At 41.6% G+C, this 13,727-nt stretch overlaps 1 protein-coding gene across 3 annotated transcripts in view; it reads left to right on the forward strand.

Moving 5' to 3' along the window:
• MRPL22 (mitochondrial ribosomal protein L22) overlaps positions 1–13,727 on the forward strand; it is a 133,245-nt gene that overhangs the window by 102,526 nt on the left and 16,992 nt on the right. Inside the window, exons 1-3 of one of the 3 annotated variants that reach the window (XM_066344528.1) lie at positions 460–576; positions 659–701; positions 12,599–12,734. The exons of 1 other annotated variant lie outside the window; for it this stretch is intronic. In XM_066344528.1, coding sequence (XP_066200625.1) covers positions 513–576; positions 659–701; positions 12,599–12,734 — 243 coding nt within the window. In that variant the 5' untranslated portion in view covers positions 460–512. Of the gene's footprint in view, positions 1–459; positions 577–658; positions 702–12,598; positions 12,735–13,727 lie in introns of those variants that run through there. One more of the 3 variants, XM_066344529.1, reaches the window with a different exon arrangement.

Consider the following 13,727-nt stretch of genomic DNA (forward strand, 5'->3'; position numbering starts at 1 on the left):
GAAATGCCTGCTGGACATACATGGTAGCAAGTGCCCAATGATTGTTAACTTTTATTTCTTGTAGGTCAACCTGGAGATGAATAGGGATTAGAACATCATACTTTTATATTTGAACTGTTTATTTTATAAAAGGGCTTTCCACATGATCTCTAATGATCTTAAAACAAAACTGCTTGTAGGGATCATTTTTCTGACTATTTTACTGGATAGAAAACTGAGGCCCACCCAAGTTAGGCGGCTTGTTAACGGTCTCTGTTTTCCTAATCCTTTCAGACCATTTGTGCAGTGATATTTCACAGTTTTTCTGAATCCCAATTAATTTCCGAAAACTCACTAGTTGCTGCCTTTGTTAAGTCATTCAATTCCCAAGCCACGTTGGGCTGACCACACCTTAAACGCCGGCCGCTTGCTCCTGGTCTCCATAACAACAGCGCAGGTGTGAATTTTCTGCGGGGGGGGGGGGGGGGGGGGAGGGGAGCGGAGAGTTGCGCATGCGTCTCGTCAGACGGTGAATGAGTTCGGAGGCTTCCGTAGAGGGTGGGAGAAAGATGGCGGCGGCGGTGCTGGAGCGTCTTGGTAAGGATTTCTTAGTGGTTAAGGGGCGGTAGAACGGAGTGGAGGTGGGAATCTGAGTTGACATCTTGTGTTGCTGTTGCAGGTGCGTTATGGATGCAGAATCTGAGGGGGAAACTGGCTTTGGGGTAAGTCGCCTCGGAGTTTCAGAAGGGCCGAAGGCCTCCTTACCGCTCTGTCAGTCAACTACTAAGAGCCTCTGTGCCGGGCTCTGCTTTGGGCCTGGGGCTATGGACAGTCCCGCTTTGTCACCTCACCATTCGCCGCCTTATTACATAGCCTTCAGGGGATCAGGAGCGTCTGTCACCCAAGGGATAAGTGCCTTTTCTAAACACTCTGTTCTGAGCTTTCTGAACGTGGTTTGACTCTCCCAACCGTGTCGCAACGTCCAGCTCTCCTGGTTACGGCTCTCGTTCTCGCTTACAAGAGCAGGGACTGTGTGACCCACGGCCGCAGCTCACGTCGTGCGTGGCATTGTGTCAATCGCCTTCTGTGCGTTTTCTCATTCTCTTAACATCCTGTGTAGTATACATACCGCTATACCCATTTTTCCGAAAAGGAGCTTGGAGCTCTCAAAAGCAAAATAACCTGTAAGGTCTCCCAGTTATAGGAAGTTTTGAAGCTTTATACTTTACTCTCCAGAACATTCTTTGACCTCAGGACAAAAGTGTTCTTCAAGATTAGGGAATGTGGTTAGGTCAGGACTGGGAAGAACCCTTTCCCGCCCCCTTCTTATTGTCCTCTTTTGCAGTACAACTGTTGATATTTGGAGATTGATAATCTGTAAATTTTCTGATCAGTGCACTTAGCATTTATTTTGGTTTATATAGGCTTTGGAGACAGATGGGCGCAGATCTACTTTTTAACGTTTGATTTTGGGAAACTTGTCCTTTCTAAGTTTCAGTTCAGATATGCTATATGAGGAATATTAGTAACTACCTCACAGATTTTTATGAGGATTAAATGAGATAATGAGTATGAAATGTTTAGTACAGTGCATGACATGTAATAATTCCACCCTAAATTCTAGCTGCCATTGCTGTTTGTGTCATTATAAACTGTTTTTGAGTTCTCATTATTTTAGCTTTGTCGTAGATTCTTGGTTTAAGGGGATGAAGAGGTGGTCGTAGATTCTTGGTTTAAGGGGATGAAGAGGTGGGCTAATGAAGAAAATAGGGGGCATAGCCCTTAGGATTTGCCTACTTTGCTTTTTTTAGGTTACTTTCTATCACTGCACCTCAATCACTAAGCCTGACTAGGCAGTCATACTGTGGGTAGAGCATTGGCCTGGGACTCTGAGGACCCAGATTCCAAACCTGAGGTTGCCGGCTTGAGTGCGTGCTCATCAGCTTGAGAGCTGGGTTGCCAGCTTGAGCGTGGGATCATAAACATGACTCTGTGGTCCTTGGCTTGAGCACAAAGTTGCTGGCTTGGTGGGAGCTCCGCTGGCGTGCGCATGTGTCCCCCCCCCCCCCCCCAATCAAAGCCCATATGGGAAAGCAGTCAGTGGACAACTGAGGTGCTGCTACTATTAGAAACAATAAATAAATTTAGGACTCCAGCCAGGGAGCTCAATTGGGTTGAGCATCTTCCTTTTTTTTTTTAGATTTTTAAAATTTATTCATTTTAGATAGAGAAGAGAGGGAGGAGTAGGAATCATCAATCCCATAAGTGCGTAGACTGGGTGAGGTAAGCCCAGGGTTTTTTTTGTTTTTTTTTTTTTTTAATTTTTTTACAGAGACAGAGAATCAGAGTGAGGGATAGACAGGGACAGACAGACAGGAACAGAGAGATGAGAAGCATCAATCATTAGTTTTTCGTTGCGCATTGCGACACCTTAGTTGTTCATTGATTGCTTTCTCATATGTGCCTTGACGGCGGGCCCTCAGCAGAAGCTGGTGAATTTTTGCTCAAACCAGATGAGCCCATGCTCAAGCTGGCAGCCTCGGGGTCTCGAACCTGAGTCTTCCACATCCCAGTCCGACGCTCTATCCACTGTGCCACCGCCTGGTCAGGCAAGCCCAGGGTTTTGAACTGGCAACCTCAGCATTTCCAGGTCGATGCTATACACTGTTTTCTATATACAGAATCATGTCACCTGCAAATGTGGTAGTTTTACTTCTTCCTTCCTAATTTGGGTACCTTTTATTTCTTTCTTTTGCCTGATTGCTGCTCTAGCTCGTTCTTCCAGAACTCTGTTAAATAAGGGTGGTGAGAGTGGGCATTCTGTCTTGTTTCTGATTTTAGAGGAAAAGCTTTCAGCCTTTCACCATTGAGAGTGATATTGGCTGAGTGTCATATATGGCCTTTTTTATGTTGAAGTACTTTTCTTTTATATGTATTATATTGAATGTTTTAATCCTAAAAGGTTGTATGTTATCAAATGGATTTTTTGTAACTATTGATAAGATCATATAATTTTTATCCTTTGTTTTGTTAATGTGGTATATTATATAGATTGTATATGTTGAACATCCTTGTGCTCCTGGAATAAACCCCACTTGATCATTATATATTTTTAAATGTATTGTTGTTTTCTATTTGCTAGTATTTTGTTTAGGATTATTTATTTATTTATTTATCTGAAGCTGGAAACGGGGAGGCAGTCGGACAGACTCCCGCATGCGCCCGACCGGGATCCACCCGGCACGCCCACCAGGGGGCAATGATCTGCCCATCCGGGACGTCGCTCTGTCACGACCAGAGCCACTCTAGTGCCTGGGGCAGAGGCCAAGGAGCCATCCCCAGTGCCCGGGCCATCTTTGCTCCAATGGAGCCTTGGCTGCGGGAGGGGAAGAGAGAGACAGAGAGGAAGGAGAGGAGGAGGGGTGGAGAAGCAGATGGGCGCTTCTCCTGTGTGCCTTGGCCGACTTTAGCACCCGGGACTTGAGCATGCCAGGCGGATGCTCTACCACTGAGCCAGCCGGCCAGGGCCTTGTCTAGGATTTTGTAGTATTCATCAGAGATCTTGATTTTTGTGTGTGTGTGTGTGTTGTTCATGCCAGGTTTTGATATCAGGATTATGTTGGCCTCATAAAATGTGTTAGAGGCCCTGGCCGGTTGGCTCAGCAGTAGAGCGTCGGCCTGGCGTGTGGGGGACCCGGGTTCGATTCCCGGCCAGGGCACATAGGAGAAGCGCCCATTTGCTTCTCCACACCCACCCCCTCCTTCCTCTCTGTCTCTCTCTTCCCCTCCCGCAGCGAGGCTCCATTGGAGCAAAGATGGCCCGGGCGCTGGGGATGGCTCCTTGGCCTCTGCCCCAGGCGCTAGAGTGGCTCTGGTCGCGGCAGGGCGACGCCCCAGAGGGGCAGAGCATCGCCCCCTGGTGGGCAGAGCATCGCCCCTGGTGGGCGTGCCGGGTGGATCCCGGTCGGGCGCATGCGGGAGTCTGTCTGACTGTCTCTCCCTGTTTCCAGCTTCAGAAAAATACAAAAAAAATGTGTTAGAAAGTATTGCTTCTTCCATTTTTTGGAAGGGTTTGGTAAGGATAGGTACCACATTCTTTTGTGTGTGTGTGTGTGTGACACAGTGAGAGAGGGACAGACAGGAAGGAAAAGAGATGAGAAGCATCAGTTCATCATTGAGACACCTTAGTTGTTTTTTTTTTTAAGATTCTATTTATTCATTTTTATTGGTGAGAGAGAGAAATTAAAGAGAGAGAGAGAACAGGGGGAGGAGCAGGAAGCATCAACTCCTGTATGTGCCTTGACCAGGCAAGCCTGGGGTTTTGAACTGGCAACCTCAACATACCAGGTCAACGCTTTATCCACTGCGCCACCACAGGTCAGGCGAGACACCTTAGTTGTTCATTGATTGCTTTCTCATATGTTGTCTTGACCTGGGGCTACAGCAGACTGAGTGACACCATGCCCAAGCCAGCAAGCTTGGGCTCAGGCTGGTGAGCTTTGCTCAAACCAGATGAGCCCGCGGTCAAGCTGGCGACCCCAGAGTCTCAAACCTGGGTCCTTCATGTCCCAGTCTGACACTCTATCCACTGCACCACTGCCTGGTCAGGCAAGATCCAAATTTTTTATGAATGTTTGTAGACTTCACTAGTGAAACCATCTGGTCCTGGACTTTTATTTTGGATGGGAGGTTTTAATGGTTGTTTTGATTTCCTCACTGTTTATCGGTCTATTTAGATCTTCCTATTCCTCATGATTCTGCCTAGGATGGTTATATATTTCTAGGAAATTACCCATTTCTTCTAGGTTACTGAGTTTAGTGGCATATAGTCTTTCATAGTACTCTAGTATGATCTTTTGTATATTGTGATGTCTATGGTTACTTCTCCTCTTTCATTTCTGATTATGTTTATATGAGTCTTTTCTCTTTTTTCTTTAGTGAGTCTAGCCAGGGATTTGTCAATTTTATTAATCTTTTCAGAGGACCATGTCTTTGTTGTATTAATTTTTTGTATAGCCTTTTTCTTTTCTATTTCATTAAATTCTGCTGTAATTTTTGCTTCCTTTCCTCTGCTAACTTTTGGTTGCTTTTGTTCTCTTTTTTTTCTGGTTCTTTATGATGTAGTGTTAGGTTTACTGGGGATTTTGCCTGTTTCTTGAGAAAGGCCTGTAATGATATAAACTTTTCTCTTGTTACTGCTTCAGCTGCATCCTAGAAGTTTTGTTATGTCGTATTGTCACTCTTGTTTGTCTCTATATGTCTTATGATCTCACCTTTTATTTCTTCTTTGACCCAGTCATTTTTAGTAGTATGTCGTTTAATTTCCACATATTTTTGCATTTCTTTTCTTTATTTTTGGAGTTGGTTTCTAATTTCAAAGTGTTGTGGTCAGAGAATATGCTTGGTATAATTTCAATCTTCTTGGTTTTGTTGAGGTTAGTTTTGTGACCCAACATATGATCTATCCTTGAGAATGTTCCACATGCATTGGAGAAGAGACACTGGTTCTTAAATTTGAGTCACTGACCCCTTGAGAATATGAGGAAAGCCACCAAGCATCTTTAAATGCATATTACAGTCATAGTTGTGTTTGTAATTTCATAATCCTCAATTTAGGAATCTGCACTGGGACATCACAGCTACACATAAGCATCTGTTTGTGATGCATGAGGTACTGTAGTGGTCTCCAGCGAGTACACAATAATGATTGGTGTAGTACACAATAGAGTTTTGCGGCAGTAGAGGACTTGGTTAGTACACAATAGAGTTTTGCAGCAGTAGAGGACTTGGTTAGGGGAGTGTTGATTTTTTTTTAAAATTATTTTTATTTATTTATTCATTTTAGAGATGAGAGAGAGAGAAGAGAAGAGGGGGAGGAGCAGGAAGCATCAACTCTCATATGTGCCTTGACCAGGCAAGCCCAGGGTTTTGAACCAGCGACCTCAGCGTTCCAGGTCGATGCTTGATCCACTGTGCTACCACCAGTCAGGCGGGAGTGTTGATTTTAAATTGGAAGATATTGGTAGTATATTTGTTTGCTGAGAGGAGTGATTCAATAGAGAGGAAAACATTGCTGATGAAAAGAGAGAAGAATTGCCAGAGCAATGTAGGTGAGTAGCTGGGAAGGAATAGGATCTAGGCAGCAAGGGATGAAAGGGGTCCTAGCTAGCCGTGGACAGTTTGTGCATAGTAATGAGAAAAGGTACAGTAGTTAAGTATGTATGGACATGGATCTAGGTAGGTATATGGGTTAGGTGGTGGGAGCCTGTGGAAATTATCTTCCAACTGTTTGATTTTCTTAACTGAATAAGCGTGGTTATCAGGTGAGACCCAGGTTGAGAGAGGAGATATGGGAGGTTGAACTAGCGAGAAGAAGTATGATATTGCTTGTAGGGGCTAGAAGTGGAAATGGACAAAGGAAATATGATAGGAATGCCAGGCAGCGGTAAGGGTCTACTTGGGGTTTATGAATAAAAATGTAAAATGTAGGCATTTAGTTTAGCTTGGCTTACACAGTGAGAAAATCTGCCTTATTTACCATTAAGTATGTATGACATAATAACAGGAACTTTTGGGACAGAGAGCTCATGCTCCTGTTGTACAAAAACTACCACTGTTTTTCTTTCTTTCTTTTCTTTTTTTTTTTTACTGTCACTGTAGTTAATAATGACTTTCAACAGGGGGCAACTTTGCCAACCAAGGGGACATTTTTATTTTTTACAACTGAGGCAGGGTTCGTTACTGGCATTAGTGGGTAGAGATGAGGGATGCTACTAAACATCCTACAGGGACAGGACAGCCTTCCACAACAAAGAATAATCTGGCCCAAAATGTCAATAGTGCAGAGGTTGAGAAACTGAGCATATCATCATCCAAAGTTGCTGGAATTTCACTTTTTTTTGTGCTAAACTGTGTCCTTGTTTGATTGTCCTTGACTTTCACAAAGCAAGGTTATATTGAATTATGAGAATGTACATATCACTTCAGCCCTTTATTTTAGATTTTAAATGAGGCAAGAGGGAGGCTGTTCTTTCATTCAGTCTCAAGTGTAAGACTAACTTAATGTTATCAGAAGTAAATTTGGAACAAAGAATTTTTTCCTTAATGCATAGAATTGCATGATATTCTCAAGATTGAGCCTGAGGCCAGTATTATCTTCTCTGGGTATAACTTGTTCTGAATTTCAAAATGAACTTTGAGTAATAAATAGGAAGTATTAGTTCTTTCTTTCAATTGTGACTTTAGAAAATTACAGAGTTTCTATCTTATCTGAATTAACTCTTAATTCTACAGTTTGGCTTTTATCTACTACTGTTCAACGCCTAAAGACTCTCAGAATTTAAAAAGTGATCCTTAAACTTAATCCTGAGGTATGGGCAGATAGGAAATGCCAGAATAATGAGAGTAGGGAAATGCCTCCTGTGCTAGCTTCAGTCCCACCTGCTTTCTACGTGACCTGTGGCCCTCTCCCCTTACTGTAGGCCCCCTGTGTGTGTGTTATGTGTACAGGCACCCTGGAGAGTTGGTTCACACCTACATACCTCCATCCAACTTACAGATATACAGTGAAGTTACTGGGATTTAGGATTCCTAGTAAATGAAAGGCTGTTTATTAGTGATAATACTTGAATTTCAAAATAATAAATGTTGATCGTAGATGTCTGTCAGTGCCTTTAAAAAAAAGGAGACTTGGCTTGTTTTGAATCTTTAAAATGCTAAAAATAAACTGGAGCTCTAGGTAGACTTAAAATTTAATGTTTGTTGGAAAACCAATAGCAGTAACCTGTGTTACCATATTTTAATTTCAACAACTTCCTTTTTTTGAGTTTGTTTTCTCCAGTGACCCTTCATAGGCTTTCTCACATAAAAAGGTGTCATCAAAGCCTTAAGTTTTGAATTAGTTTTATTTTCAATTTTACCCCTATGATTGCTTCATTTTTTATTTTTACTTTAGTGTTATTCTAGCAGCTGGCCAGGAGAGGGCACTTAAGAACTTTGGATTTGATACACTTCTGAGTAATAATTTAATTTGATTACAATAGTTTTATATTTACTTGCTGATTCATTTTATGAACCATTTGAGCCCTAAAAGTGTTGTAGGTATTCAGAAAGCTTTGTCATTAATTCATAATATGTTTAGTTTATTAAGCGTCATATTGAATTCATCGAATGTGTATTGAGAATTAAGTGCAAGACACAGTGCTAGTTCTGGGGGATTATGGTATTGTGTCTTGTAAGATTACGTATGTATTTGGTCATTCAGTTGACTAAAATGCACTTCTCATAAATATTTGCATTGGAGACCAAATTAAGGTTTGGAGAGACTCTACGGATGACATAATCCAATTCCTCTTTTCTTTTTTTTGTGTGACAGAGACAGAGGGACAGAGAGGGACAGACAGACAGGAAAGGATAGAGATGAGAAGCATCAATTCTTCGTTGCAGCACCTTAGTTGCTAATTGATTGCTTTCTCATATGTGCCTTGGCCTGGGGGTTACAGCAGACCAACCGAGTGACCCCTTGCTCAAGCCAGTGACCTTGGGCTTTAAGCTGGTGGGCCTTGCTCAAACCAGATGAGCCTGTGCTTAAGCCGGTGATCTTGAGGTTTTGAACCTTAGTCCTCCGCATCTTAGTTCAATGCTCTATCCACTGCGCCACCGCCTGGTCAGGCCAGTTCCTCTTTTCATAGAAAAAAGAAACTAAGGTGACAGAAGTAGTGTACCCAAAGTTAATTAGAACTTTGTAGAAACATAAATGGTCATGACTGTAAACATGGGAAGATTAGAAAATGTGTATACTATGAAGTTTATAGTTCCTGGGGTTTATCTTTCTGGGTAACAGGGGAGATGAACTGTTGAGAGGGCCTAATGTAAAATTAATAATAGCCATCAGTGTTTATCATCTTCTAGACACTGTGGGATATGGCACATTAATTATTAATCTACCAACAACCGAGTGAAGTAGGTATTATTCTCCTCATTCTAAAAGTAATATCTAAAATTTATTGAATCCTATTAAGTGTCAGGTTAAGTATTTAACTTACAGTATTTCATTTGAGTTTCTGAAGAAGCCTATGAAGTAATTACTGTTATTATTCTTTTTACTGTTGAGAAAACAGATCTATAAAGTGACTTCTCCAACATTCACCCAGTAAATTAGAGTTAGAGTTTAGACCCAGGTCTGCCTGACTCCATAGTCTCTGCCCTCGTCCCCTGGCTTATAGTTTCATTAGGAGATCCTGCCCTTTAACATCATGCATCCTAGTTTTGTGCTTTTCACTGAAAACCCTGGAACCTAAATCTACTTAGGTGGCACTGATCTTGATATTGTGATGTACTTAGGTGGCACTGATCTTGATACTGTGATGTACTTAGGTGGCACTGATCTTGATATTGTGATGTACTTAGGTGGCACTGATCTTGATATTATGATGTACTTAGGTGGCACTGATCTTGATATTATGATGTTCTTAGGAGGCACTGATCTTGATATTGTGATGTTCTTAGGAGGCACTGATCTTGATATTATGATGTACTTAGGTGGCACTGATCTTGATATTGTGATGTACTTAGGTGGCACTGATCTTGATATTATGATGTACTTAGGTGGCACTGATCTTGATATTGTGATGTACTTAGGTGGCACTGATCTTGATATTATGATGTACTTAGGTGGCACTGATCTTGATATTGTGATGTTCTTAGGAGGCACTGATCTTGATATTGTGATGTACAATGGTTACTTGAGGTAGAGTAGGGAAAATGAGCCACCAGGAGAAGAATTGGTTTTAAAAATTCTTTAGTTTGAATGGTTTGAGGGCTAAAAACAAAGGCGTGGCCAAGCATATCATCCAGCTGCATGTGTTGTGTGGGAATCGGCCAATATACAACAACTTTGTACATTGAAGTCTGGTTTGAATATTGACTCGTTACCCAGATGCCGGATGTTGCCTTTGGTGCTAGAACACAAAGGACATCAGACTTGCCCTCAAGATGCTCAACGCTGTACCCTGACTACAGGAGCTCCTTGTACTCAGCCAGTTGGTTACAGTGCAGTAACCAGCACTGTACAGTCCAGTGCAGTAACCACCACTGTACAATGAGCTGTACAGTCCAGCTCATTGCTGCATGGCTGGTCAGGACACAGTTCTGAGACTGCTGGGATGGTTGTCTGGGAGGACTAGGTGGTACGTCACATTGAGGTGACATTTGAGGTGGAACTTTAAACAGGATAAGCATTTCATTTAGGAGATAATGAGGGAGGAGAAAACAATACTAGCGAAAGTGTAGAGGTATGAAATGATATACATCCTTCAGGAAACAAAGAATGTCTGGGTGGCTAGACTGACTATAAAGTGAATAAGCTGAAAGGCTGGTCGGGGTTAGGTTATAAAAGGCCTTTCGTGTCTTGCTAAGGAGTTTGGACTCTACGCAGTAGGGAGACACCGAAGTTTGTTGTATTATTTGGATATATCCAGACATATATGAAAATAGACAATATGATGAACTCCCCTGAATCCATCACCCAACTTCAACAATTACTAACAAGTGGCTAATCTTGTTTTGACTACAGCCCCTGCTCTCCCCCATCAGATTCTGAAACATTTCATTAAGAAGAATCAAAGGTGGCCCTGGCCAGTTGGCTCAGCGGTAGAGCATCGGCCCGGCATGAGGAGGTCCCGGGTTCGATTACCGGCCAGGGCACACAGGAGAAGCGACCATTTGCTTCTCCACCCTCCCCCTTCTCCTTTCTCTCTGTCTCTCTCTTCCCCACCTGCAGCCAAGGCTCCATTGGAGCAAAGTTGGCCCGGGCACTGAGGACGGCTCCATGGCCTCAGCCTCAGGTGCTAGAACGGCTCCGATTGCAACAGAGCAAAGCCCCAGATGGGCAGAGCATTGCCCCCTGGTGGGCATGCTGGGTGGGTGGATCCCGGTGGGGTGTGTGTGGGAGTCTGTTCCCCCCCCTTCTCACTTTGGAAAAATACCAAAAAAAAAAAAAAAAGAAAAAAAGAAGAAGAATCAAAGGTCCATTTAGTGTTCAATTTCTAATGTTTAAGTAGCTGTCATATTTTTGAAATGATAATAGTCCACACATTGAAATTAATTATTTCTTTTAATCTGTAGGTTCTTTATTCAGTTCTCTTTTATTCCCTTTATAGTTTATTTGTTGAAAAAAACATTGTTTGTTTTGTAGAGTTTTGTACAGCTTGGATTTTGCTGTGTGCAGTCTCCTGATGTTGTTTGATATGTTCCCCTGTCTCTGTATTTCTGTATTGAATCTAGAGGCTTGATCAATTCAGTTTCATTTTTTGTGGAAAGACTACTTCATGGTTAATGGTTGATATGTTCTTTCATCAGGAGACACATTGTTCCAACTTTATTCATTAATTTCTTAGGGATTATAAAATAATACTGTTTGTCTTATTACCCAACAAAGTTGAGGAAATCCAAACTTCAGGTCAGGGATCCTTTTTTTTTTTTTTCTGGAGCATTATCTTAAATAAATTTTTATTTTAATGGGGTGACATCAATAAATCAGGGAACATATATTCAAAGAAAACATTTCCAGGTTATCTTGTCATTTAGTTCTGTTGCATACCCATCACCCAAAGAGAGATCGTCCTCCGTCACCCTCTATCCAGTTTTCTTTGTACCCCTCCCCCTCTCCCTCCTTTCCTCCCCCCACCCCCTGTAACCCCCACACTCCTGTCCATGACTCTTAGTCTCGTTTTTATGTTCCACCAATGTATGGAATCCTGCAGTTCTTGTTTTTTTCTGATTCACTTATTTCACTCCGCATAATGTTATCAAGATTCCACCATTCTGCTGTAAGTGATCCGATGTCATCATTTCTTCTAGCTGAATAGTATACCATGGTGTATATGTGCCCCATCTTCTTTATCCAGTCTTCTATTTTTTTTTTACAGTGATTAAAAGCCTTTAAGCAAACTCTTGGCCAATACAGCAAGAATCCATAAAAGTGTAGTGTCCTTAACATGTTCACCAAGTCCAAGTTGGCCCCATCACCATGCCAAATCTCAGGGATCCTTTATGTTTTCTTTTTTTTTTTTTTAAGTGAGAGGAGGGGAGATAGACTCCCTTCTGCACTTGCTTCGACCGGGATTCACTCAGCAACCCCCTTCTGGGGCCGATGCTCAAATCAGTTGAGCTATCCTCAATGCCTGGGGCTGACACTGTGGGAGGAGAAGAGAGGGGGGGGGTGGGAGGGTAAGAGCAGCAGATGATTGCTTCTCATGGATGCCCTGACCAGGGATCAAGCCCTGGACATTCACGTGCCAGGCTGATGCTCTGTCCTCTGAGCCAACTGACCAGGACCATGTTTCTTTTCTAAATCTGCTTTAGGACTGGGCTGACTTATAGTACAAAGTCAATATTTATTGGCCAATTAGAGCAAGAGATCCTGGGTGCATATTTGACTTTTACAAGTAACCAGCTTTTCACTCTTAGCCTGTTTTATGTAAAAGCAGTCTCTATTAATGAATATGCTTAGACTGTTTCCACTCTTGATCCTTAAATCGTTTCTGCCAAAGTAGAGCTGATGTGGTTCAAAAGATACATAAGCTCCACAGAAAGATTCTAAATGTCTGTTGTTTTACAGGCTTCTTTCATCTCAGAGTGTTTCACCCCAATCACACATCCACACAAGTGCTTCTCTTGACATTTATCGAAAATGGGAGAAGAAGAATGAAATTGTTTATCCCCCACAACTGCCGGGAGAACCTCGGAGACCCGCGGTAAGTTTGTGGCACAACTGCTGTCTCAATTCTGATAAAACACACCCACTCTAAGGTGGCTGTCGGTGATTTATAATATTTTTCCATGTTAAGGAAAGAAAAATTACATAGCAATTGGCATGATCCTTTAATTGACAAAGAAAATGTTCTAGATTTATCGCTTTGGAAGTTTAAGATTGTATTTGTTGTACCTGTTTGTTTGCTGTACTGAACCTGCTGGATAGGGGCCTTAACCCTAAAGCTTACTCAGTTTTGATTCCAAGAGGCTTACTAGGCAATTCTTGGTAATGGAGCCTGAGGAGTTGGCAAGAATGACTTCAGCCATTGGCCGGTGTTTAAATCATATGTGGTTTTCCTGGGTTTTATATTTGAATATAGACATACTTTGTTATTTTATAATTCACAAACCTTTGAACCAAAGGATTGAATTTAATGCGGTTTTATCTTTAGCTGCTCAGAATTTGTTTACTCTCTTCATATTGCTTGGGATTGTTCTTATCTGAGACATGACTGATTTCCAGCTTCATGTGAATGGTTGTGGGATACCTTTACATCTGTGGAAAAGTTTACGCTAGTAGTAATAGCGAGCATAAAAAAGATGGGAACACTTGAATCATTAAGATTCAAACTGTGGGTTGTACTTTAGAAATGGAATTACTATGTTAATTATAAACCATTCAGTTCAACAAACATCTTTTAAAGGCCTTTGGTTATTTAAGGCTCCTGGAAAATTAATACTATCTAATTATTGTCATTTACTTAGTTTTTATATGAACTTAACAGTATACATTTTATTAAGATTCATTTGCTGTTTAAGTATTGGTTCGAATTAATACAGTTTTATGTTTTCTTTTTCTTTTCTCATTTTAATGAAGTTAATTTATTGATTCAAAGAATTCCCATCTGATTGGGAAATATGAGGAGAAAGAGATGCTAATAGTTTAATTAAATAAGTTTTAATTTTTATATTTTATCATGCCATCAGAACTTAAC

Source organism: Saccopteryx leptura, chromosome 6, assembly GCF_036850995.1.
Source record: "Saccopteryx leptura isolate mSacLep1 chromosome 6, mSacLep1_pri_phased_curated, whole genome shotgun sequence".
NCBI classification, from domain to species: Eukaryota; Metazoa; Chordata; class Mammalia; order Chiroptera; family Emballonuridae; genus Saccopteryx; species Saccopteryx leptura.